We start from the raw sequence: 27,538 nt of genomic DNA on the forward strand, positions 1-27,538 counted from the left end.
CAACATGCATATACAAGTGGCTAAATTCTGCAGCCTCTACAACAGAGCAGCGTTCCAGCCAGCCACGCATACAAGTGGTGGAGTTTCCCCCCACAATGATGGCTTTTTGGTGATCAAAAAGCATTGAGTCCAAACGTGCCTCAAGGGTGTGGGCAAAAACCTCCAGCCAGGGATACTGTTACAGTTCAGGGCACCTGCATTTCCCTTCTATGCTCCAGCCAAGGAACTTAGTCTTCTGGCTCTCCAACCATCACCTCTCTTGGGTGAAGTCCCACCTTTCTTCCCCTCCTGAACAGGGTATTTTCAGGTTGCACTGCTCCCTGCCAAACAGTGAGCTCCTCAACAAAGACTGCCTAAGCAGAGTCAGCTAATGGTGTCATTGACACAGTTAAGTTACCACACAGCTTTCTAGTTATTTGAGTTTATTGTAAAAGCATTACAGAGAAAACAATCAGAACCTACACACATGCTAATGAGCTCACCGGAGATCATCCCCAACAAGTGCTGTGGCCAGTGAATGTCCTTCAAACCCCACACAGTGTCTTCCTGTCACTACAAGCTGGAAGTTACTCCTCTATGCAGTTTGGGCCTCTTGTTTCAGGGAGTAGATACTTCCTAGACCAAGGTCCCACCCCAAGGGTGAAGTTTTAGAAGATCATGCCCTCCTCCAGACCTTTACATTCCCCTCTTCCCAAGTATTTCCTAACAACTAACAGTTTATTCTTTACTTTAGCCCATTGTTTAAGAGAGTCCTTTACAGCCGGTAGCACTGCCCAAGGCTTACATTAATCATGGCTCCTAAGCAAGTTACACACAACCTCAAAGAAACATTTGCAGTTTTAATGCAATGAGCTCCTAGGATACTGAAACATAGTTCAATAAGGTTTGTCTAAGATATCGCAAGAAATTGCCATACCTGTCACAGATGAATTAGCAGTACCCTCTTCCCCTCTGCATCAAGGCTGTCTTGCATGTGTTCAGCTTGACCTGGTACTGATCTCCAGGCATTGCAGTACATGACACGTATTGCTGACCCTTCAGCTGGTGTTATTGGACCAGCTCCCCTAATGACTTCACACCAAAATTAAGAGATGTGAGAGGGCTGAACCTTGTACAGCTGCAGAGGTAAAGGGCTCTAGAAGTGTGTTACCCCAAAATGGCTTACCAATTCCCTTAACCTCACCACCCAATGTGGTCTTACCAAGGACTCACTCACTGCGGTGTGGCTACAAGTGAGAAGAAAACACCTGTAGTTATCCTATAGTAGATAGTGTTTTCACCCCTCTATAGCACACTACAACTGCAAAGGTGACCAGACAAAAGTGGACATGATGTGCATGCAGTTTACAGGGAACTTTGGACCCAGGCCACATGCCTTAGGAAGACTGGTGTCTAGGCCCCCATACATCCATTTCTGGACTGTGGACAAAGGGAGAGGGTCACTGAGGGGGCTTACTGGCTGCCCTGCTCCCCTGCCCCAGATGGGACTGAGTATGGCCAGCTTAGCCCCAGAGGGAGGGCACAAACAGGTGCCCTGCACCAACACTTCCATCACAGGGAGCTGCTAAGTGATGCAGCCACCAGGCCAGAGCCTGTGCCCAATGGGAGAGTCAAGGGCAGCAGGGGTGAAGTCAGGCTGGCTGCTCTGAATGGGGAGTACAGGGAGGCTGGAGCAGACGGGATGTAGAGGTGGCTGCACTATAATGGGGAGCAGGGGACAGTTGGGGTGTCAGAGATAGGAGGGGGAGCAAGGAGAGGTACTGAGACTTGGCAGTGGGGGTGGCTCCAGGCTGGGAAGGTAGGTAGGTCCTGGTGGCTCATGTCTCTCACCATGGGTCACTACGCATGGCCCCAGCCTGACCACCCTGTTTCCTACCTGCTCCTCAGGAGCTGCTTCAGCCCCTTCTGATCCCACTCTTGCCTCAGCAGCCACAGAGCCCCATTCTGCCTAAGTCACTGCCCAGCCCTCGCCACCCCTGCCCTGGGAATAGAGAAAGTCGCAAGCAGCATGTTTGTGACATGCCCAGTATATTGAAAATTGCTGCTTTACAGGGAATGTTGCCATCACCACCACCTGGCAGCACTTCTTGTAGTGCAACAAAAAAGCATCACAGCAAACCCACAGTACATAAGACCTTGGTCAGTCCCTTGAATTAATGCAGGCATAAGAACTTCTCTTCCCTGCACATGTGTTCAGATAGCAGGTGAAGCACGCAGACAACTTCTTTACATGGGTATTTACCTAAGGATTTTTTCCCCCATTATGTTCTTTGCACACAGGTTTTGCTCCACTGCGGCACATAGGAAGCCAGATTTAGCAGAGACGTCACCGCTGCATAAAAGGTTAGTTAGAACCAGTACCTGACCAGATCCGTTGACATAACCTGCATTACTTAGACAGTAAGCCCCTGGGGGCAGGGGCTGCCTTTTTGTTCTTTGTACAGCACCTAGCACCATGGGCTCCAGGAACATGAATGGGGGACCCAGCACTACGTAAAGACAAATAGCACAGGGGCTCCTCACTCCACTCACCAGCGCCCAGGCTAGCTTCTTGTGCACTCATTACACCGGTTCATATTCCTGCAAAGAGCACACTCCTACACATTTCTATTCTTTCCCATCCTTCCGTTCTTGATATCCTCCACTCACCTATTTTCCTTAGCTCTCAGCTGCATGGGCCATCCCTTATCTCACATTGTCCAGTGCCACCTTTGGGTAAGAACACTGCTATTAGAGGCTGACTAACCACTACCTAATCCAGATAAATGCAGTTAGACCTATTGACCACACCTCAGACAAGGTGGTGCACCTTGTCACAGATAAATAGCTTCCCCCTCCTTTTCCCGCCCCCATTCCAAGTGTCAAAACCCATCAGTGAAATGCACATAACTTACAAACACAAGCTTCTTTATTGTAGGAGACACTTGTGTGCTCACACATCAAACCCCCGCCCCCCAAACTTAAAACTCTTTAAAATGTTGACAGTTCAGTCATTCATGTGCCAGGTGAGGAGGACAGAGAAGGGTATTTGACAGGTCCCAGCTGGGACTCTGCTCCAAAAGCCTACCCAGGAAGGCAGAGGGTATTTTCTTCCCACCCTCCAACTCTCCAGAATAGCCCTGGTTTCCTGAGCATGTGCATTGCTGCATGGAAAGAAGCCAGTGATGAGGCTTATTATGCAAGCATGAAGGCGCGGTGCTGGGATGCTCCTTCCAACAAGTTGCAGTAAGTTAATGTGCACGGGGGTGGCTTGTTAGTCACCTCCAACACTCAATTATCTGACACTGCTTCTCACACATACCATAGCAGGGCCCTTCGCTGGGGGCAGAGCTGTCTAAGATCTGTAGGGCTCCATCCTGCTGGGAGGGAAAGGGAGGATGGAAATGAGGCCCTGGGTTACCTGGCCCTCAGGCTCTCAACCGTGCTGGAGATCAGGCTGCAGCAACTTGCCTGTCTTGTACTTAAAGCCAGGACTAACTTCTGCTTGCTGTCTCCATTCTGGCACCAAGTCTTTCAGACACTAAAGCATGGAGGGCAACAGGCATTTTACTTCTGCAAAGGGGCTTCTCAGGCAGGAAAAGGGCAACTGATCCAGCCAAGGGGAGAAGTTTAAGGCAAATCGTGTTACATTCATCTCAACCTCCCACCAGCTGCATTGCACATGGCTAAGACAAAGCATGTGTTGGGGAGTCAGATTCCTAGAGAGGACTTGGGGAAATCATTGATGTCAGAACATCCCTGAGTTAAGGGAGTGGAGAGCTAGGTGAGGAAGGGGGCAGGGGGCAGAGGCTTTATCTGTCCTGCCTCTTTAACCTTTCTATTGGGCCAAGCGATTCTCCAAACCCCAAAGTGGCCAAGCAGCCAGGAGTGTCCCCACTTCTTCCATAGCCTGTACCTTCCCTATGAAAGAACACCACATCTGAAACTCCCCCAGAGTTTGGGGCTTTGAGCTTCTGACGTCAGTGCCAAAGGTGCAGGAGGGAGAGGGAAGTCCTAGCAACCTGAACCCTGAGCTTCTCACGCTGGTGGCAACATGCTCTTGGCTGAAAAGCACTTTGCTTCTCTAGCGACCCTGCCTAATGGCACCAGCAGGGTCTGCCCTGGGTGAAGAGACAGTCGCTGAAAGAGGGGGCCTTAAAGAGAGGGAAGTAGAAGAAACTCTGCCCCTCTAGAGATGTGCTTTGTAAAGCTGGAGGTGCACAGCGAGGGAGCTGTAACCGCAGGTCACTCAGACCTAGCCACAAACAAGCTACAGTACTTTAAATTTCACAGGTCTCAACAGTTAAACTGGCTAGAAAAGAAAGAAACGGATTCATTGAAAATATAAATTTTCTTTGCTTTACAAGGTGGGCGGGAACCTGAACTCCATGGCACCACCAGCCTTTTAAAATAAAACTGTACAAAATTAGGACACTCGGGTAGGATCTGGTGTCACCAACTCTAAGAAGGCTCTTACCAGGCGCTATGCCAGAATTAGTCAGAAATAACGTGGGAGCATCGAGCCGCTCTTCCACATCCTATGGCAAGGGCTACCTTCTCCCCACAAGAGAGTGGGGAGGATTAAATTCCAGGCAGGATTGGGGTCTACCATGTCCATTCTGTTCACATGCCCATCCAGCTGGCTTTGGGGGACGGATGGGGTATGGACTCCCAAGCCAACTGCAGCTCAGTCACTTTCAAACTTGATGGAATTGACCTGGGTAGAAATAGCACCTCCGCAGTAACTGCCTCTTTTCTTCTTTGTCTTCTCATGGCGGAAGGATTTGCCTTTGGTGAATTTCAGTACATTGTGGGCCTTTTCTCCCCAGTCGCCTGCAGCTCCTTTCTGTGAGATAAAGAAGAGGGGGGCCAGGTCAGCACTCAACAGCCAACATGGCAAACACTACGTCCTGCTTTGTATACTACCCAGTAACGACTTCCAAGGGCTAAAAGGAGTTTTCACCCAGTTCCTCTGTGGGAGGGGCTGGGAGGTCCTCACAGCCAGAGCCCATGTATTTCCCAGTAGAGCCTCCTGGTGGGAGAGATTCAGATTGGAGAGCTCCCCACAAGCACCATGAAAACCCTTTCCCAGATGACCTGCGTTCTCGGGGCAAAACAGGCCAGTTTTTGTTGCTCTGGCTGGACTCGTCCCTACCTTTGCATCGAATGAGTTGTTAGCTACACGGGAATCCACCTCGATCTCTTCCTCTCTTACTCGTCGGAATGGAACAGCTGGCTGTTAGAGAAAAACATAGGTCACCTTAAGTCAATACCTGCACATGGCCTTCTCTTGGCTGGCCTACATAACAATGCAGGACACTAAACTGGGGGAAATTCTAGTTGCTCCCTGGTCCAGTTTTCCAGGCCACATGAAATTGTGATCCTTCCCTTTGACAGTAAGGACAGTACAGAGGGGATCCAGAGGGAGTCTATACAGTCATCCTCACCCAGAAAGATGCTGGGGTCACAATGTGCATCTTCTATGGGCTCCACATTAGGGGCACTTAGGCTGGCTGAGGAGGGGGAGACTATCTCCTGCAGCCTCGACCACCAGGGAAAGCAGTGCAGATTTCTGGGACTGAGAGACAAGAAAGATTCAGCACGTTTTCTCCTCACTCACCTGCTTCACCTTGGGAAATGAGTTTGGCGTTCTGGTCTTGGTCTTAATCTTCTTACTGTCTGGTGTCTCCAATTCCTGGTCATCTTCGCTCTTCCGCTTCTTCTTAATCGAACCTGCTAAAAACAATAGCAGTTAGACTTCAATGGGACCAGCCTCCACCTGGGGAAGGGGAGCAGAGTCTCTCTCCACTGGGACACAAGTCAGACTGAGGTATGCTGGCACCGTGAGCATGTGCTGTCTGGAGTAGGGTGGTACAGGAACAATGACAGACACTCCACTAATGGCCAATCTAGAGCAGCAGCACTGGATAAGGAACTCTTGGGCAACCATCCTCTAGTGTGTGGAGGTGCTGCTGGTTACATGCAGAGTTTTGTTTAGGAAACCGCTTCTGGAAGACGGCTCCACATAAGCTCTGCCCTCCAACGCCCACTGCCTGACAGACACCCTTCCTGGCTGGCACAGATTACCTCCATTTGCTTTTCCCTTCTCCTCGCTGGAGCTCTCGGAGCTACTCTCACTGCCACCAGCTGGCTTGGGCTCTGGCTTCTTTGTAGCCGGCGATTTGGCTGCAGGTGTGGATGAAGCCTTTGGTTTCTCTTTCACCAAGCTGGAGCTGTTCTGTGCCCCTTTCCCTGACTTCAACCCGGCGACTGGAGTCCCTGCTGTTCTGGGCTTCTCGTCATCATCACTGGAACTGTCAGATGAGCTGCTGCTACTGTTAGCGGCAGTTGCTTTCTTCCCTGCAGCAGCTTTAGTGCCCCCTGGTGATTTGCTGGCTGGTTTCACTGCTGGTTTGCTCTGCTCCTCCTCACTGCTTGAGCTGTCAGAATCTGAGCTGCCGTCTTTGGGGCCCAGGGTGCAGGGTTTGGACCCTGGCTTAGCTGTCTTGCTGGCTGGCTTAGCTGGAGGGGCTTTCTTCTCTTCCTCAGAGCTGCTATCTGAGTCAGAGCTGCTCTGGGCTTTCTTTGCCACAGCAGGAGGCTTCTTGGCTGCAGGTGGAGCTGGTTTGACTGCAGGCTTTGCAGGGGTCTCATCCTCAGAGCTGTCAGAATCTGGGAGGGAAGTTTCCAATACAAGAAGATGCTAGTGAGAATAGCCAAGTACTGAACACACTTGTTCAGCCAGACCAAAATAGACAAGCAGGAGCAGTAACTGGAGTCCCTTCTACACTAGTACCTAAGCAAAACCTGTTTGGTTTGGGACTCTGTGAAAGGTGCAGAATAACAGCCTTAGAGATTTATGGGATCTGCTTAGAGCAGGTGTAGCATGGGCAGCCGCCATCTCTTCCCCCCACAAGCACATCTCAACTCTGACCCTCAGAAGTGGCTCTTCCAAGTCAACGGGGAGCTCAGTCTCCATGTTCCAAGTGATGCTTTACCTCTGCTGAGACAGCCACAGGGGGACAAGCGGTTGTGTCAGACACCTGCCCACTAGGAACTGGACTTAACCACACATACTGCCAAACAAGAATGATTTTTGGGCCCTAGCAACATGGCTGAAGAGCCCTGGGAACTTGCCACTAGCACAGAATCAAATGGCACTAAAAATCAGAGCTGAGTTGGGGCCATTCCTGTTCCCACCCCTCAGAAGGGTGGTTTACAATTTCAAGGCAACACACTGCACTAGCTGCTCTTAAACAGTGCTGCAGCTCTTTAGTGTGGTTTACAAGCACTCTTATGGACAGTGGCTGTTGGAGAAATGGGTTAGAGATGGGACTGTCCTCCTCCTTCCCTTGTATTCTTCCCACTGGAGAATTAAGTTCAGCCCCCTTGTGGCTTTTCATCCAACAAACAAAAATACATGCCGAACAGCTCCCCAGTACCCTGTATTTCAGCTATGCGGCAGAGGTGTAGGAGTTGTGAGTGATGAAGCATTAGCGGGTACCTGTTTCCCCACACTTCATGCCCAAGAGAATGGCACTTTGCATGGGGTTGGTTTTGCATGCTTAGCTTTTATCATCAGGAATTGGTCAGCAAATATCAAGTCTGTTTGATTAGACAGTGTCCCTGTGCCTCTGTATTCTTGGTACCACAGCTGGGAACACAGACTAGGAGGGTAGGCACGGCACTCACACCTGCTCAGTAGTGGTGGGGGTGAGATCCCCATCCCTTCCTGTCCTGATACCTGAGCTGTCCGAGGAGGAGCTGGAGCCTTTCTTTGCTTGTCCTGGCTTGGCAGGACCCTTCGCCGGTTTGGCAGGACCCTTCGCTGAAAGTGATTTGGCAGTGAGCTTGGTCACTACCCTCTCTTCCTCAGAACTGGAATCTAGACAAGAGAAGCACATCCGCAAGTGTCAGTGCGTTTCAGGGGCATACCACCAAGTGAGTCCACCAGGGACCCCAGACAGTAGTCATTTTAGGCAAAGCTGTGGCCTTGAGCCTCACACTTTACGGAGGCACCACTGCCACTCACCGGACTACTATCGTCAAGTGAGGTGAGGCGAGGCCAACAGCAGAGCCAGAGAAGGGGCAGGGTGGGCAGAGAAGTCCGATAAGCACTCTGAATGGCCAGAATAGAGCACCACAGCACGTATTCCTGCCTATGTTCCTGCCCCCGTCCCAGGGAATGGAGGCAACAGGAGCTGGAGGACTTAGGGCTGAGAATGTGCCCTAAAGATTTCCATGTTTCTTCTTTGCTGGGAGAATGAGGAACAGCAGCAGGAGGTAGGCCCACCCCTTCGTAAGAGTGCGTGCAGTGAGAGGGTGCTGAGTGGATGGGGAGTGGTGTAGAAACTAGGGGATTGAAGAAAGAGTATTGGCTTCACTAAAGAAAGAGCAAAGAGGGAGGAGAGAGCCAGGAAGGAAATAATGGAGAGAAAAGAAAAAGTGTGTAGTGGGGATCAAAGAACAGAATGAAACAGAGAGAAGGGAATCAATGACAAAAAAAAACAGGGGAACAGACTGGAGTGAACTTGGGAAGATGGAAAGGACACCATTTGAGTTTTCTGTTCCACACTCCAGACTGTGTTTTAGCAGTGGTCCAAATGGAATTGAAGATTTATTTTAAAAAGGTTCCTCTTTCTCCCCACCTTGGACCTGGCATAAGGGGGATATTTTTCACCTAGAGAATTGACACCTGGTTCCAGCCATGACTGTTATGGAGGACCTGAAAAGCCCAAAAATGGATCCAAAACAAGAACTCCTAATCCCACCATAGGTACTTGTTAGGGAATACCCTTCACCACCCTGCAATCTGCAGACCTTCCTGGACTAGTCACTGTTCTTGTCTGTGCCCACTCACTTGTGCTTCCCACCACATCAATACAGGAGGCTGCAGTTTTCAGAGGCAGCCCTTTACCTTGCCATGGACACTGCAGGGAGCTCAGACTCACTCTCACTAAGAGTCCTAGCAAAGAGGTGGTTGGGTCCTTGCTGAGTGACCCTGGGCTGAAAGGGGACATGTGCAGTCACTGCATCAAAAGTTCAAATCCCTGCTCCCTCACTCACCGGAGTCACTGTCCGAACTGGATCCACCCTTCTTGATGGTCACAGTGGGTGTTGGGGCAGGTTTTTTTTTAGCCAGACTTGCTTTGGCTGCAAGAGAAATAATTACCATGAATCTCACAAAGCACTTTTCATCCAGGGATCTGCAAAAGCTTTACAAAGGAGGGTAGCAAGTATCAGGGGGGAGCCGTGTTAGTCTGTATCCGCAAAAACAACAAGGAGTCGGGTGGCACCTTAAAGACTAACTGATTTATTTGGGCATAAGCTTTCGTGGGTAAAAAACATCACTTCTTCAGATGCATGGAGTGAAAGTTACAGATGCAGGCATTATATAATGACACATGAAGAGAAGGGAGTACCTTGCAAGTGGAGAACCAGTGGTGACAGGGCCAATTCAATCAGGGTGGATGTGGTCCACTCCCAATAATAGATGAGTCTTTAAGGTACCACCAGACTCCTTGTTGTTTTTGTAGATACAGACTAACACGGCTACCCCCTGATAGATGAGGTGGTGTCAATTCCAGGAGAGGCAAAACTGCTTCTGTAATGAGACAGCCACTCCCAGTCCCTATTCAAGCCCAGATTAATGGTATTAAATTTGCAAATGAATTTTAGTTCTGCTGTTTCTCTTTGAAGTCTGTTTCTGAAGTTTTTTGTTCAAGAATAGTGACTTTTAAATCTGTTATAGAATGACCAGGGAGGGGGGATGGGGGGGGAGGGGTCATAGCTCCAGCCACAGGAGAGGCGGGGGTCTCAGGGCTCCGGCTGCCAGGGGAGGCAGGGGCCTGCATCTGTAACTTTCACTCCATGCATCTGAAGAAGTGAGTATTTTTACCCATGAAAGCTTATGCCCAAATAAATCAGTTAATCTTTAAGGTGCCACTGGACTCCTTAAAATAATAATAATAAAAAAAAAAAGAGGGTGGGTTATTAGCCTCTTGGACAGAAAAGACAGGCAATTCACCCGTGGGCAGCATTGCAAAGAACTCAGGACTCCAGATTCCCAGCCCCTGAGATTCCTAACCACCTGGAGTAGGCAGATGTCAGGGCTCCTTGTCCCCTTGCATGGCACACTACAGACCAGGCCTAACTTGCAGCCCATTCTTGGGCTGAGAATGCAGCATCGCACATGAGCACATGCTCCCCTACTCAACATACGCGGGGGGGGATCAGATACAGAAGGGATTTTCATTCACATAACCCAATACATTAACCCAATGCAAGGCCTCTGCCAACTTCAATAATGGGCCAGACTCATCCCTGGCATAACTCCACCAAAGTAAATGGAATTCCAGTACGGTTTATTTGACCTCGTGTCCAAATTAGAGATGGGACTGAGCACAGTCTGGAACTCAAGCTCAGCTCCTGGAGCCTGTTTTGGGACAGATATTAGCTGCTCTGAGACCTTTAAAAAGGCAAAAACAGCAGCGTAATCCACAATTGTCAGGTAATTTCAGAAGCCACTCTGTGGCCAGGAACCGACTGCACCCCACACAGGCACTTCCTGCACAATCTAATATGACCCCTTCCTAGCCTCCCTCTCCCCACTACCCACCTGTCGTTCCCTTCTTGGGCGCCTGCTCCATTTCATCGCTGCTGTCCGAGCTGCTGTCTGAGGAGTCACTGCTCTCGGCCTTTATCCCAGGAGCCTTTGCAAGAGAGGGCTTTGCTTTGCCCTTTTTTGGCTCTGAGACCTTTGGGGGTGGCACCGCACTGTATGGACCTACAAAGACACAGGATCAGCGGGGGCACCAATGCAGACACACCAGCCCTGCACATTGGCAAATACGGCACGCGTCATGCTGGACTTCTCTGTTTTAGCTAGGCAACAATATAAAACAAGCTAGTTATGCTACTTGCTCCTAGTCACTTGCACAGTTGTGATCAACGGTTTTATATTCAGTATGGTGGGAGGGGACATCCCCGAAGTATTGCCACTCCTGACTCCTCCAGCAACAGCACCACTCCCCTTTGCTGTGGTGTCACTGTAGCATTCCTCCCTTTTAGATTTGGATGGCCTAATCCAGTTTCTCAAATGCGGGCACCATGGCCGCATGCGGCCACCAGGGGTTTTCCCTACAGTCACAGCAGTTTCCTGGGCAGTGGAGGGGAGGGAAAGCATCCCTGTTGTTCCTGCACGTGCCACCTCTCTGGAGAGACAGGTGGACCGTGGAACACACGGAACAAGATGTGGAAGTGAGCGGGGTGTGTGTGTGTGAAGAAGCGAGCAGTGGGGGGTGAGTGGGGTGTGAGAGAGGAAGCAGGGGTAGGTGTGGCGGGAGAGTAAGAAGGTGAGCGGCAAGCCAGCAGCAGGGCGAGGAGGCGGGCAGGGGTCTGGCTACGAGTGGGGGAGTGAGGAGGTGAGCAGTGAGTCACCCAGTGAGTGGGGGTTCTCATGGTGGGCAGAGGGGGGTGTGTGGGGCAGGGGAGTGAAGAGGCAAGTGGCGGGGGTAAGGAGGTGAGCAGTAGGTGGGGGACCGAGGAGGGACGCAGGAGGTGAGCAGCAGGCACATGGGCAGTGGGTGGACCCCCCTTTGGGGAGGCTAGCCCCCGCCTCCCCTGGCAGCCGGAGCCCTGAGACCCCACGTCTCCTCGGCGGCTGGAGCCACAAACCCCCAACCCCTCCCGGAGGAGCCCCAAGCTGGCCGAAGCCCCAAGCTGCCCCCCCCCCCCCCCGATCTGCCTGGAGGAGCCCCAAGCTGGCTGAAGCCCAGATTGCCCCCCTTGAGGAGCTCCAGGCTGGCCAAAGCCCCAAGCCTCCCACCTGCCCGGAGGAGTCCCGGGGCACTCACAGCCATGCCTCCCCTCCCCTCCCCAGACCCAAGCCGCCCAGATATGTTTTTCATTATTTGGACTTCTGAAGTAAATTTAAAAATGCTTTGACATAACAGAATTGTTGTACAGATAACCACTTTTACCAAAAAAGCAAAAGAAACAAACAAAGACAAGAATGTGCACAGCACCATATTTGTGTTTCTATTCTGTTAGGTCCGGTAAAGAACAGAGACAACTGTGCATTGTTCATTTACTGCTCTGCGCCTCAACTACCCCCCCTCCCCGCCAGGTAAAGAAACCCATCTACATTTCACGCTTGCTTCTCTCTGTTTACTGGAGTCCTAGGAACTGTTATACTAGACCAGGGCACGGGGTCCACCTAGTTCATTACTCAGCCTAATACTGGCCAGCACTACTTGCTTCAGAGTAAGGTGCATGAAGCCCTATAATGCACAATTATGGACTGATCTACCCACAGGGAATTTTCTTCCCAACTCTAGGCAGGCTGGGAATCATGCGCGAGAACAGCCTCTAATAGCTCTCTGAAGAGCAGGATGCTCAGAGACAATGACCACATAAGAGATGCAACCAACATAGTTTTCACCTCAAGAGAAGGTCTGGGTTTGAGGTTTAAGCCATGTCTCACCTGGCTGCAGCTAGAACACAGCCCCTGCATTTCTGTGCTTGCTGCAGCCACCACCACTCAGTCTTCTGGGCCACACCAAGCAGAGATGGGCAGCTAAACCTCTCTAGGGCTAGCAGTGGCAGAAGGCCTCCTCTCCACAGTACCAGCAATGGTTTCTGGTACTCACCGGGCTTTGGCTTTGATTTTGAGGCTGGCTTTTCATCCTCCGAGCTGTCAGAAGAGTCCTCACTGCTGGAGCTCTCTTTGGCAGGGGCTCTTGCTTTACCTGGGGGTGCCTGGGTGGCTGCAGGTTTGGGCAGTGGTGTTTTCTTGGGAACAGCCTTATTGCAAGGAAGACAGACAAATACCTTCCTCGTTAAGGAGACTGAGCTTTGAGAGATAGGTGCTGCCCAGACATCACCCCTACTCTGTGTTAAGAGAGTCCCCTCTTCACTGGACATCAGATTTGCAGGATAGAGCCAGGAACTAGGGAAATTTCTCAAATGCCAGGAAGCACATTACAGGCCTCACCATCAGAGCATCAGGATTTCTTACTTCACATTAAATTCCTACACGGGAGACTCTTTGGCTGAGAAGAGGCGAGACAGAACATTAGTAGCTAGAGAGCAAGAGAGATGGGGCACCACCACTCACTGTCAGGGGTGCTGAGACATTAGCAGTGAGGTATCTGGGAGAAGTCAGAGCTCTCTGGGGGAGGTTTCTAAGAGCTCCCCCTGTTGGGGTCCAGCTCTATTTCAGGGAAGTTGCTCTAACACTCTCCCCAGTGGGACTGCAGAAGCAGTGCAGGAATTTGTAAGGCTGGTAGAGTAGCACATCTGGCAACAGGAAAGCAAGCCATACAGAGGGAGCAACATGCAGAAGCTAAAAGGGATTCCTGGCTCAGAAAAGAGGAATGGATCACCCAGTAGCAGAGAAGACTGTTGGTGGGGTTCCTAAGACACAAAGCCCCAGCAAGATGTTGCAAAAACCTACAATGACTGCATGAGCGTGCACTCAGCTGCTGTGCAGTTTTGGGGTTACTTTACACAACCCTTGGATCAAGGACAGAGAGACTCTTCGATTTCTCACACCAATGGAGTCATCCATGCTTGTGTCACCGTTTACCTTTGCTGATGCAGCCTTTTCCTTGTCAGAATCCACACTACTGCTGCTGCTGCTGCTGCTGCTTTCTGCCTTGCCATTGGGTGCTTTGCGGGCAGCTTTACTTCCTGCTGGAGATAAGGCAAAGAAAGGGTTTAGAAAACATGAGAGGTAAGGAATGGTAATCACGCTCAATGCAAAAAATGTCCTGGACAGCACCAGCTCCCCACTCTGCACAAGGCAAGACTCTCCCAGCCCTCTCCTGGGAAGCCACTCATTCTCCTCCTGTTTATCAGGACAGCTCTAAACAGCCTCTCTGCAGACTGCTTTTTTCATTATAGACCAAATAGGCCTCTAAAGAGGATTAGAGACATTTTTTATTATAAATCGGCAACACAATTTGAACCTGCTATTTTCAGAAATGGGTTGTTACTAAACTGAATTTTGACATTTAGACCCTCACACTTGATCGCCACCAAAATTCCTCAGAAATGTTTGCTATACCAACAGCATGTGCATGAACTTGTGAGCAAAAATCAGTTTGGCATAATTCCTTTTCAGTCGACTAAGTACAGAAATGAAGAGACATACATTATGGTTTTAACATCTATTGCTCCCTAATATTCAATTCTGTAGAGCATTTAGTAATCACTTTATCATACTAGAAATAAGTTGTGTGCAGTCTAGTTGTAGACGCGTTAGTCCCAGGATATGAGAGACAAGGAGGGTGAGGTAATATTGGTCTAATAAAAGATATTACCTGACCCATCTTGTCTTATATTAGAAATAAGTTAATCATAAGTTATTTTTCCTGTAACGTGAAATAATGGTCATTTTCTTGCATGCTTAGTACTTGTTTTAATATACATAATACTCTGAAGTTAGAGTAGAGTTAACAGAGGTGATGGGTATGGGTGTGTGTGTGGGGGTGTGTGTGTGTGTGTGTATTTTACAAATAAAGAGAGCAACACTAGTTAGATGAGGTGGTGGTTTATGACACTCATGTTGGTTACAGTTGAAGGAGTCTCAAGAGCTCCATGCCAGCTTCCTACAATCTCCGCATTATTTGCCAAGAATCAAGTGAAGAAAACCTGCATGAAGCAGGTGAACAAGGATTGCACAGAGTAAGGGAGGCAACAGCCATTACAAAAAAAAAACCAAGATAGCAAATAGAGGCCATTGACAGAATTGAGTGCATCTTTCATTCAGAACAGCATATCAGTCATGTGAGACAGAAATTGCTATGCCCATTACACTGACAAAGGCAAAATCGAGAGGTTATAGAAAACAAGAACATCTGCAACTGATATAATCACATGTGGCAAGCTGTAGTGATCCCAACAAATACAAGACAGTCCTATGCTTTGAAACTCATGGCCTGGAGATGCTGTATGCTTTGTCAAAAAGTGCACTCTAAACAGACTCATTTCTGTAACTACACTCAAGATGAATGAACAGATAATGAAGGCAGCTGTATTTGACCACAAAATGAGTGTTTGTTTAGCTGGAGTAAGTGACCTCATAGCTCCTGAAGGCAAGTACTACGTGACTTGTTACATCCCATTTATGAAGTCTGTGATGAAAAAGAGTGAGGGCACCACAATTACTGACACAGCAATGCTTTGGCTTCAAAATGAGCTTCAGCATGCAACCAATCAAAGTCATGGCTTGGCAATATTACTGCAATCTTGCAAAGAAAACTGGCGTGGAAATTCCACACTCCTACATCTGCTGTAGATCATCATACACTGGAAAACTCCAAGCTCCTATTAGGGATTTATGTCATTTTATTGCCTGATCAATTGGCTGCTGAGACAAACTCTTAGTTTGAATCAAGTATAAATATGTACCCATCTCACAAACAATGGATTCTTGCCAAGATGACCAGATGGCTACCCCCAAGATGACCTATTTCTGTCACAGGTAATATGTTGCACTGAAAATTCAGGGAGATGCTTTGTCACACACTGGCCACAAAGATTTCAGTATCAGCAAGGATGATGCAGCCGCTTGCATTGTAGATAGCCTGTACAACTTTAACAGGTGTGCTTAACTTGTGTGAATTAAAATGTTTACTACTGTTTTGTCATGAAAATATTTTCACTCTTTTTAAAAACAGATGTTTTGAGATTATGTGTTCTATTTGTACACTTTTCTTTTAAGGTGCGAATGCTCAGGTTATAAAAGCCATGTAAACAAGCCCTTTCATGGTTGTTTAATGTATTAAAATATGTCCAGTACCTCTTGCAAATAAACTGAAATTCAATAGCTTTATAAAAAGGTTGTGCATATTTAATCACTTATTACATCCCACAACTCATTAAGATCCAACAAAAATATGTTGATCCTAAACTAAAAGTAAATAAAGATGACTTAAGTGATTTCCACGTGTTACTTTGTTCTCTCTGTAAAGGCCTTTATACACAACATACAGCTTTGGAACAACCATATTTGGATTCCGTACAACCTAATTTTCTTAAAAAGACTACTGCCAACTTTAAACAAAAAATGTCTCTTACCGTTAACTTTTCTGACAACCCGACTAGGCTAGTACCAGTTGGGGGAAGTTATTGTGACACCACTGATTCCAAGTCCCATAACTATAGGTTGAGGGTTAAGTTTAACTTAAGTTAGTGTTGGCTCAAAGAGTGGAAAGCATTAACAAGCAGCACATGGCCCAAGCAATTAGTCAGGGATTGGTGACAACCACTGGATCTAGTTAGGCCATGAGATAACTATCCATTTAGGACCAAATTCAATTAACCTGTGATCAGATTTATATCTGGATTTCCAGAAATCAAAGCCTAATATATGCTACTAGTGCAGCCCCAGGTCCCCATCATCAGTGATCCTAGCCAAACAGCAAGTTGGACTGGGTCACCTGAGTGGCCATACTAGGATGGTATCTTCTCTACTGGGTTGTTTGGTCACCTAGACCCCAGGTTCTTCCCCGGGGTTTCCAATTCACACACATCTGCTCAGTGCAGCCAGGTACCTGATTTTGCTGCTGTTTTGGCTGCCACTTGCTTCTGCGGCTGTTTCTTTGGTCTTTCATCCTCTGAACTGCTGGAGTCTGAGCTGGAGGAGCTCTTAGCCTTCTTCTGGGGCTGGGTTTTGGTGGCAGCTGGCTTGGCCTGGGCTTTGGTTACCTTCTATCGAGAGAGGAAAAACTAATCAGAGACCTTTCTAGTCAACAAGGCCTAAAGGGCCAGAGGAGTGAGAGACAGGACAACAGTCCAGCTGGCACACCCATTCTATACCGATTATCTGTACGCACTTCCAGTCAAATGTTAGACAACCTTGAGTTCGGGGTTCTTAATCTGCAGAGCTGATGCTTTATTTTAGGTGCATAACCCCAAATGTACAGAAAACTCCCCAAGATTCAACAGGAGACACTTTTCCCTGCACCCCGATACTTCCAAGCTGGAATGATCTCTCTCCCACTTAACAGGAAAGGGAGCAGATGTACCCAACAGAGACTTGAGGATGAGGAGAGCGAAGTGTCAGGGTGCCCAAAGAGGGCACTAAGCCCTCAGACTAGTGACTATCCCAGAGGGAAGACCACCACCAGAAAGGCATGGCTCCAAGTTGGGTCTGAAAATCCTAACACATGGATGATTATCCTAGATGGCCCATTGGAATCCACCCAGGGTCTCTTCCATGCACGTGAATTTTCAGAACCCAACCCAGAGCCATCAAACAGGGATGGATTTGGGGTTCGTAGCTGCCTGGTAGTCCCCTTCCCTATGAGAAAGCACTAGTCTGAGGGCTCAACAGTGCTGGCTGGGCACCTTGGCCCTTGTCCTCAGCCTTAATTGGGTACTGGTACCTCAGCTCCGTGTCTTGCTCATGAAGAACACAGCTCCAGATATTAATTCTCAGCTTGGTGGCATCAGCACAAAGGGAAAAGGGAGGAAATACTACTACTCTCCCCCCCGCACTAGTTACATGCTACTATTTCATTTACAGATGGTGATTAGGGATAACACCCTCTTTCTCCTGAGCATTTTATACACTGATTACTCTGGTGGCAGTGTAAACAAATGCACACTTCCCCTCGGGTTACAGGAGCAGGCCACAGCAGTCTGTCTCAGTCTCATGGGAGAGAAGCAGATTGCAATACTAGATAGGAAATGCACCCTATAGATCTGCCTCTGCTTTCATTAGAACCAGTCCATCAGCAGATTGCATGTTACAGGACTAACTTATTCGTAGAGCTCTAGTCACATGCTGAGAGCTTTATAGAGAGCTAAGAACACATGTCCTCTACCTCAAAGAGCTTAGTATGTAAGCAAAAATCACCCTGAGTCTGGATTAAGGCCTGAAAAATAGAATAAGTGATCCAGGACCCATGCTCTGTAGCCAACCCCCAGCCCCAAGAGCAGTTCCAGTCCCCAGACAGTGTTGGTCACATTTAAGATTCTCCATTACTGTGGAACGTGCATTGGAAAGGACAGGAAGGAAAAGCTGACCTGTGCTGGCTTCTTTTCTTCCTCCTCAGAGTCCGAATCATCGCTGGAGTCCTCGCTGCTGCTCTCTGCTTTTTTGGCAGGAGCCGCTGCCTTTGCTATCACCTTCGGCACAGGCGTTGACTTAGCTGCTGTGTTGGGGAGAGCAGACACTGATGACAAATTCATTCCCAGCCTCACTGCAGCTGTCATGTCCTGCTCAGAGACTCAGGCATATACCTCAGCTTCCCACAGAGTGCAGCAGAGGCCTCCACAATGACTAGCCAAGGGACAGAAAGCACTCCTTTCTTGCCATGCACAAGCTGTGCCACTGAAAAGGACACTCCCTGCACTGAGTGGTCATTACAGGATCCAGGTATTTTATCACATCATTTAAAACCAAGAGAGCTGCTTTTTGATGATGTGTTTCCAAAGAAAAGTATGGGCTGGATGAATGGACTATAAGGTGGATAGAAAGCTGGCTAGATCGTCGGGCTCAACAGGTAATGATCAACGGCTCCATGTCTAGTCGGCAGCTGGTTTCAAGTGGAGTGCCCCAGGGATTGGTTCCTGGGGCCGGTTTTGTTCAATATCTTCATTAATAATCTGGAGGATGGCGTGGACTGCACTCTCAGCAAGTTTGCAGATGACACTAAACTGGGAGGAGTGGTAGATGCGCTGGAGGGTAGGGATAGGATACAGAGGGACCTAGACAAATTAGAGGATTGGGCCAAAAGAAACCTGATGAGGTTCAACAAGGACAAGTGCAGAGTCCTGCACTTAGAACGGAAGAATCCCATGCACTGTTACAGACTAGGGACTGAATGGCTAGGCAGCAGTTCTGCAGAAAAGGACCTAGGGTTTACAGTGGATGAGAAGCTAGATATGAGTCAACAGTGTGCCCTTGTTGCCAATAAGTCTAACGGCATTTTGGGCTGTATAAGTAGGGGCATTGCCAGCAGATCAAGGAACGTGATCATTCCCCTTCTATTCGACATTGGTGAGGCCTCATCTGGAGTACTGTGTCCAGTTTTGGGCCCCACACTACAAGAAGGATGTGGAAAAATTGGAAAGAGACCAGCGGAGGGCAACAAAAATGATTAGGGGGCTGGAACACATGACTTATGAGGAGAGGCTGAGGGAACTGGGATTGTTTAATCTGCAGAAGAGAAGAATGAGGGGGGATTTGATAGCTGCCTTCAACTACCTGAAAGAGGATGGATCTAGACTGTTCTCAGTGGTACCTGATGACAGAACAAGGAGCAACGGTTTCAAGTTGCAGCTGGGGAGGTTTAGGTTGGATATTAGGAAAAACTTTTTCACTAGGAGGGTGGTGAAGCACTGGAATGGGTTACCTAGGGAGATGGTGGAATCTCCTTCCTTAGAGGTTTTTAAGGTCAGGCTTGACAAAGCCCTGGCTGGGATGATTTAGTTGGGAATTGGTCCTGCTTTGAGCAGGGGGTTGGACTAGATGACATCCTGAGGTCCCTTCCAACCCTGATATTCTATGATTCTATGAAAACTGCTTCACTGAATTGCTGGGCCCTATGGAACTGCCAGGCCCATTGGCTTAACCTGCTTTAGCCAAATCCACTCCTTCCTGGCCAGTGCTTTCTTCCTCTGCTGGATACGGTGTGTAAATTGTCTAGCTAGAAATCATGTTCCTAACTTTCTTTAGAAGATCAAGAGCAAAGCCTTGGTCAAATTCAGGATTGGGAAGGGCCAAATTAAGTCTCAGCTCAGTTTCCTGTTGCTTCATTCCTTCCTCCCCGACTCCTATGAGTTTGCTGTCTGCTCCTCATCTCCTGTGAATCTGTTCACAGCAACAACCAATGTGAGCATCCCGTGAGCTGGACAGAATATGGGTGCAACACCTAGCAAAGCTGAAAAGGGAAGCACTCTACACGTTACAAGTGAGGGGCCTAACCCAGGGGGGCACTGGAGGGGACACAGGACCTTGAGAGAGGGGGAAGTCGCACATCCTTGACAGAATACACATCAGACACCAGTGCTTTCGTTTTCCTTAGCTGACCGCCAGCTGTCCTCCATCCACCAGGAGGTCTTGAGGCAGGGCAATACAAAGACAAGCCTGATCAATGGAGGCTAATGCAGGAAATTTCACTAAATACTTCCTGACTGGCTGCTCTGTGGCCCAATTCTCCTCTTTTGAGATTTTTTTTTCCCCCCGATTTTCAGATCATTTAATCCCTTCCTTGAGGGCCCTCACTGCAGTTACTAAGGCCATGTTTATACTTACAAGCTTACAGCGGCACAGCTGTACCGAGATAACTAAGATTGCTTGTTTATCCGCCTTATGCTGACAGGAGAGAGCTCTCCCCTTGACATAATAAAACTAGCTCAACTAGTGGTGGTAGCTATGTTGGTGGGAGAGCATCTCCTGCTGACATAATGCTGTGCACACAAGTGCTCATGCTTGCAAACTTTATGTTGCTCAGGGGTATGTTTTTTCACACTCCTGAGCAACATAAGGTTTGCCCACATAAGTGCTAGTGTAGATATGGCTTAAATTCAGCTCAGCCCTAGCATAAGCAGGCACATTTCTCTTCACTTCAATTAACCGGCAAAAACTTAAGCCAGGGCTGAATTGGACCCACTATACAGCAGCAGAACAAGACAGCATACTTTAAGCACCAGGGGAATTCTCCCTCTCATGTCATAAACCTAGTAAGTTAGACATGAAAAGGAGTTGAGGAAAGCGCACCTAGGAGCACTGGGCAATGGCAGGGGATGGAGAAGACTGAAATAGCATGTCCAAACACAATGAGGTTCAGGGTAGTGAAGAACTGGTACTCCAGCACCAGCAAGCTGGATAACAAAACTTAAAATAAAAAAAATTCTTAATTATGATTTTAATTTAAACCAGCTTTTTATTTATATACAATGCTAGTTCTTCACTTTCTTCCCATTTTATGATCCTATTTCTGAAGCTGATGTTTTGTATTTATTTCTTTAGTTTCCTAATTGTTAATTACATTTCAGATTTTACATTAGCAGCATGAGCACGTACAGTGAAAAGTGCAAATGTTGGTGGATGGGACAGATCCTACCAGAACTGAGATCAGCCAGTTCATGACTGCTATTCAAAGACCCAAACACCAACTGCAAAGCACCAGCTCTGAATCCAGCCTAAGAACTTTTCCCAAGTTACTTGGTGTGTCATTTGCCCAACCCAAAGGTTTTCTGCTAAGAAGTTTCACAGTGGATGCTCATCTATGCTGAAAAAGACAAGTCCGGGGCCTCATTAATATCTATACTGTGAGAACACCAACTCAAAATTGATAAGCAATTTTAAAAAGCAAGGTGATGCAAATCACACCACCTTCCCACACATGAAACTTCCCCAAGTGAAAATCTTTGCTATTCACCTCCAATAAAAATTATTGGAGATGTCCTATCTCCTAGAACTGGAAGGGACCTTGATAGGTCATCGAGTCCAGCCCCCTGCCTTCACTAGCAGGACCAAGTACTGATTTTGCCCCAGATCCCTAAGTGGCCCCCTCAAGGATTGAACTCACAACCCTGGGTTTAGCAGGCCAAAGCTCAAACCACTGAGCTATCCCTCCCCCCCTAGGGTTTGAAATCAACAGGACTTGTGTTCCTGCATCATTTAGGTGCCTAAATATGAGCACAGGAGCCTAAATAAGCTATTTTTGAAAATTCTGGACTGTGGATAAGCTCAAAGTAACTTTGTTAGTGTACTGGAAATCTCAACTTTTCATTAACAATAAAGCAATTTTGTTTTAAAGTGACAGACTTCAGACCACTAAGGGTTGCAGTTTTAATCTCTAATGCTGCAAATACTCATGCACGTTTTCCTGCCACCTCTGGGCAGTGGGGCTTTGGCACCTCCACTCGGGGTGGTAGGGATCGGGTGGGCTCAGGCTTCAGTTCCCCCTCCTGGGTTATGTAGTAATTTTTTTTTGTCAGAAGGGGGTCGTGGTGCAATGAAGTTTTAGAATCTCTGACTTGGAGCATGAGTAGTCCTGGTTAAGTGAATGGGACCCTTCATGTGAGAAAAGTTAGTACCTGCCTAAGTATTTGCAAGATCAAGGTTTTTATTTTCAGTATTTTGCCTATAGCAGCTCATGTAAAATACCCTTTTAAAAGGCATTTTTAAAAGGCATTTAAAACCATTTATAGTTTAGTTCAGTGGTTCTCAACCAGGAGTCCAGGGTCCCTGAAGCTGCGAGCAGGCTTCAGGGAGGCCACCAAGCAGGGCCAACATTAGACTCGCTGGGGCCCAGTGTAGAAAGCCAAAGCTTCACCTCATAGGGCGGAAGCTGGGGGCCATGAGCCCCGACACCTGGGGCTGGAGCTGAAACCTGAACAATGTAGCTTTGCAGTGGCCCCTACAGCATGGGGTCCCAGGCAACTGCCCTCTTTGCTACTCCCTAATGCCAGCCCTGCTTTTTCTATGCAGAAAACTAGTTATTATGGCACAGGTGGGCTGTGGAGTATTTATAGTATGTTGTAGGGGCCTCAGAAAGAAAAAGGTTGAGAACCCTTGATTTAGTTCATTATACATTTTTGACTAAAATTGCAATAGGCCAAGTTTTCCCATTAGTTTTACAAAGTCTCGACCTGATTTACATAAATTTTCAAAAATCAAGTGATTTAAATCATGATTTAGATCGTTCTACCATGACCAACTACCAGGAAGAACTCATTGGAGCAGTCACGAATCTAATTCTACCTACATACTTCAGTGATGAGTGCTATAGAAAGCCCCATGATAGGTAATCAGTTCTGGTATCCGGCAGCTCACAGGACAACTGCAGTTAAAGCACCTATCCAGCGTCAGCCAATGTGCAGATACAATATGCCTCCAGCTGCTACAAAGCCTGATTTATACTCATAGCAAGCTTAGTACTTTACTTATAATCAAACTGAGAAAAAAAACATTATGAAGGATGAGTATGTAAAGTGAAAAGTGCAAGTGATCGGGGATAGGTACAGATCTTACCAGAACTGAGATCCTGCAGTTCATGACTGCTGTTCAAAGCCTTAAACACAACCTGCAAAGCTCTGAATCCAACCTCAGAACTTTTCCCAAGTCTACCATGCCCACTTGCCCAGCCCAACGCCCTTTTGCAAACCCCACCTGGCTTCTTGGCTGTGGTTTTCTCATCTTCTTCACTGGAGCTCTCATCACTGCTCGAGGAAGATTCTTTCTTGGACTTCTTTGCAGGGGGTCCATTGGGAACAGCCTTCCGTTTCTTAGCATCAGGGGATCTGTGGAGGAGAAAGACAGTTCTAAACAGTTTCTCCCAGCTCCAGAGAGTTTCCTAGCATTTCGCCTGTTCTACTACAAGCAAAGCAGCTTATCTCTCGAGAACACTGGACCCTCCCACATTCCTGTCCATTACTTGTATTACAATAGCACCTGAAGGCCCCAACCAGAACTGGGGCCTCCCTGTGCTGGGCACCGTACAGCGTAAGAGACAGTCCTGATGAGCTTACTATCTGAATAGAAAAGACAGACAAGGGGCTGGAGGAACGGATACTACAAACAGAATGAACAATGTGACAATTTGCCAATGTCATGTTAGTTCCGTGATTTTTCCTTTTTTATATCTTGGTGGGCAGGGTGTTCAGTTGTACTCAGGTGTTTGCAGATACAGGAAAGGACTATTTGTATATTGTTGTGTGCAGTGGCAATGAAAAGTGGCTACAGCCTCTCAGTGAGGATTCAAGACCTGGTCCATCTGCGCTAAGAGTTCTCTTTATACAACAGATAACTTAGTTCTTTAGAGCTATGATAAGATGCTAATTAAGAGGTCCTCCAGTTAAAATAACCAGACAAAGATTTTACAGATAGTATGTTAAAGGATTTTATTAGCTTATATGGCTTATTACAGATGGTTGTTTTCAATTCTATTATTTTACAGTAGTACCTTTAATGCTCTTTAATGATGCAGCTGAAGGTGTTGATGATGCTTACACCAAAGGCTAATAAATTGAAGCCATAGGTTATACTTTGCATTTATACTCTCAAAAATGCAATCACTGAATTATGTATACTTTTATTGGTTCATTTCCCTCTTTTCTGATAGTTGCCTTAATTTTAAGTTTTAATTTATGTTTTATATGTGCAATTAATTTTCAATTTTGCTTCTCAGTTCCTCTTTTGAAGGCATTAACTAGACTAGATAATAAAAACAGAGGATTCTTACAATGGAGAAGTACATAATGTCACAACTGCCAGGTTCAAGTCATTTGCATACCAGTCTCCTCTACATCAGGGTGAACCTGCCAACTAAATAGATTTATTCAACACAAAATAAGGGATCTCTCTGTTCAAAAGACCCTGAATCTGGAAATATGTATCTTGGGTTTTAAAAACACACGAGGGAGCTGTGTAGAGAAAAACAACAGAACCTGTGAGAAAATGAAAAAAGCAGAACACTTATCTCCTCAGGAGTTTATCAGGATATTTCCTCTCTCTACACTAAGGGGTAGGAGATTCACATGCTGCATGACCTCATTTTCCAAGCATCTCTGGTGTATGAATAGTTTGTTTTAAACAAGATTCTCATTCTGGGGTTCATGTGAGAGATCAGATGGGGGTTCCTAAGCTCACTACACATAGCCCTCTGAAGCACTGGCAGTTGCTTTAAGCATAACCACCAACCTCTGAATTCCTTCCTGAACACAGCAATTGAGGCAGCTCCCTTGGGATCATGAGCCTGCAGACCTTTCCAGCTTGCAGGAATACATTTCTGCTTCAAACTGCCCTTGGTCCCCCATGCTTCTTTCATCAGTTGTTCAGTCCCTAATAACCTCACCTTACGCTCACTGAATAAATTCTTGTCTCAGACAGCAATAAGCTCTGGTGTGGAATAAACAGACTCGGGGGCAGAGAGCAGTGCAGCACTATGGTGTGAGGATTTGGGGGTCATAGCGTAATTACCAGACTTGGATTCTAGACAGACCAACCAACCTGGCTTCTGTAGTACTTTTACAGCAATGTATCATAGCTGGGTGTGGACCAGCAGATTGCAGGCACATGGCTCAGCTATGTCGTGAGGCTGAAGACATAGGGTCTAACTACTTAAAGTTCACCAATAGCTTCTTAATGGCCACAACTGGATTAGCTTGCAGCATGGCTCATTTTACAATTCTGAAAAACAAGTGGTTTTGTGGGGTTCATGCATATCTACTAGACAGTAACCACTAATAAAGAAAGAGGGAAACATTGTAATACCTTATTTTTACTGTTTCTCTAATCCTTTTAAGGTTTCCTGAACTATCTGGCCTATTTTCCCCACTCCCTAGCTCTTATCCTGAGATCAGCTGCCCTTTCAACAGCTGTTTTGTTGCCCAGCAGCCAACTTTAATGCACATTATTTTACAAAAACTAAGGATAGGTCTTCATTACACAGTTAACATGGATTCTTACCTGGTTTGAGCCTTACCACCTCTACCTACACAGAAAAACCTGTGACCCAGATCTGGAGTTCTTTAAGCTCAAAGTTGCTTATCCAGCTGGGGGTAACTGCCCAGTGTAGTCAGACCCTAAGTATGGAATACCAAACAACTCACATTTTAGCTTTTCACTTGAAACAGTTTTAAAAGTGGCTGAAAGGGCCATAAGCTGCTCCTGAAATGGCAGCCTGGAACTTTGTGGGCAGAAGGCAGATTAGAAGTGCCCTGCAAATATTTTTTAAAAACAGGCCTTCTTTATGATGGATACAGATGGCTGGGAACTTATTGTTTATATCTTTACCGCAGAAGATACCAGAAGCTTGGTTTTGCTGGAGCACCTCTGGGGAGTCTCAGGGATTCTATTGGGAGCTCTGTCAGTTTGCAATAGAAAGTAACCAAAAGAAATATTCCAGATATGGACAGGCTAAGTCTGTCTCAATAGATATTCCAGGAGGGGAGACACTTACTTCAGCCAGTAGTTGAAGACATCCAAGAGAGAAGCAGCATTAGGATCCTGGTCTGTCTGTAAACCAGAAACATACAGGAATATTAGCACTGACAAACCACACAGACTTCTCTAAGGAGTGCCTCCCATACTGTCAGTGGAATGGAAAACTCTGCCCCACAGGCAACTGCTTCTGCATTGATGTATAACAGGTGGTAGACTTAGCAAGTGGAGCGTATTGCTCATAAAACACCTTCATAAGCATTAGAAGCTAAAGTTAAAAAGCCTCTGCGCTATCTTAAAAACGAGACAACTTGAGTAATTTAGGACACAACATTCCACCACCTATAGATTTATGAAAAACTAAGGCCAAGATTCTGCAGACACTTCGGCTACATCTGCACTAGGAGCTCTTTAACTGGTATACTATCCCAGCAAAGTGCTTCTAGGATGGACACAGCTTATACTGACAAAGCTGCGCTTTGTACAAGCATAGTAAAGCCACTCCCCAGAAGTGAAACAAGCTACATCAGTGAAAGTGCAGCTTTGCTAGAATAGCTGTGTCTACAGCAGCAACTTCTGCAAGCATAGCTGTCAATCAGGGATCACTCCTCTTCAGACGCTGACCAACACGACAAAGCTGTGTTGGCAAAAGTTTGTAGCGTAGACGTAGCCTTATTCTTAACTTTGCGCACTGAGTAATTTCATTAATGTTAATGTGACAACTCAGTATGTAGAGTTAAGCATATACTGAAGCCTTGCAATAATGTAACCTAATAGGAAGGGAAAATATCTACTTAACATATTGATTGGATAACAAAAAATATTCCGGAAGAGTTATCACTATTGGTATCAAATTATGAAGAGACAGGAAAAAGTGGGGAGAGAGCAGGGAGAGCTGCCGAAAGCTAGGGGGAGTCCTTCCAATTTTGCAATGACTTTCCACCGTTTTTGTTGCAATTTCAGTGAGGTTCTGTGCAGGGACTCATGTCTCGAATACAACATACAGTTGGCCTGAGAGGAAGGTAAATGTGAAAGTACAGCATATGGGTGGAGGGAACTTGCCCCAGGATTCTCAATTTATAATGACATGAGTCAAACACTCCAGTTGAATGCACAACCCCCTACCCCCCGCCCCACCCCACAGAACCCGTCTTTCCCGGTCCTTCCCTGTACAGATACCTCCCAACTGCAACCTCCCCTCTCCTCATGGCCCCCCGGCACAGTTCCCCCTCCCCACCAGAACCCCATGCCTTCAGGGTCCTCTCCCAATACAACCCCCCTACCCTCAGGGCCTTCCTCCCACACAGCCCCCCAAGGTCTCCCCGGCACAGTTCCCCTGCAGGGTCCCCTCACTTCAGCCCCCCGTCCCCTCCCTCGGGTTTCCCCCGAGCCAGCCCCCGCTCCCCACACTTCAGGGCCCCCCTCACCACTCCGGCCGCCCTGCCGAAGGCCCGCGCCGCCCCCTCGAAGTGGTTGTCGCGCAGGAAGGCGAACACGAGCGGGAACAGGTCGCTGGGCACCACGCGCGACTCCGCCATGCTTCCACGCCGTCAGCCGGCCGCCCCTACCACGTGTGCCGGCCGGGGGAACGCACTACGTTGTGGGGTCATAGGTCAAACGGAGCCTCGGAGGGGGGGATGGGGGCGTATGTAT

General features: G+C 47.5%; 1 protein-coding gene across 4 annotated transcripts; it reads right to left on the minus strand.

The window, feature by feature from the left end:
* Positions 1-405: 405 nt before the first annotated feature.
* On the minus strand, positions 406-27,528 carry NOLC1 (nucleolar and coiled-body phosphoprotein 1). 4 transcript variants are annotated; one of them, XM_054034468.1, is made up of 14 exons: positions 27,313-27,528; positions 25,905-25,960; positions 23,114-23,244; positions 18,016-18,140; positions 16,539-16,695; positions 13,568-13,674; positions 12,630-12,783; positions 10,598-10,765; positions 9,046-9,132; positions 7,724-7,864; positions 6,067-6,651; positions 5,600-5,715; positions 5,135-5,215; positions 406-4,825 (listed from the first exon to the last, which is right to left on the minus strand). In XM_054034468.1, the coding sequence occupies exons 1-14, from the start codon at positions 27,421-27,423 to the stop codon at positions 4,667-4,669; spliced, it is 2,178 nt and encodes a 725-aa protein (XP_053890443.1). In that variant the 5' UTR covers positions 27,424-27,528; the 3' UTR covers positions 406-4,666. The 4 variants fall into 4 exon arrangements, with proteins under 4 accessions (XP_053890443.1, XP_053890444.1, XP_053890441.1 ...); XM_054034469.1 differs by having other exon boundaries at positions 13,568-13,671; positions 18,016-18,143; XM_054034466.1 differs by having other exon boundaries at positions 18,016-18,143; positions 27,313-27,527.
* Between the last annotated feature and the right edge of the window lie 10 nt (positions 27,529-27,538).

The sequence above is a fragment of the Malaclemys terrapin genome, chromosome 7 (assembly GCF_027887155.1).
Source record: "Malaclemys terrapin pileata isolate rMalTer1 chromosome 7, rMalTer1.hap1, whole genome shotgun sequence".
NCBI lineage: Eukaryota > Metazoa > Chordata > Testudines > Emydidae > Malaclemys > Malaclemys terrapin.

Bases quoted from the DNA above. Each gene is read 5' to 3' on its own strand.
- NOLC1 (XM_054034466.1), bottom strand. From the start codon at position 27,423: ATGGCGGAGTCGCGCGTGGTGCCCAGCGACCTGTTCCCGCTCGTGTTC. The intron at 10,766-12,629 runs GTGAGTACCAGA...GTGTCTTTGTAG, and splicing joins AAAATCAAAGCCAAAGCCCG to GTCCATACAGTGCGGTGCCA. The intron at 6,652-7,723 runs GTATCAGGACAG...CTTCCCTCCCAG, and splicing joins CTCCTCCTCGGACAGCTCAG to ATTCTGACAGCTCTGAGGAT.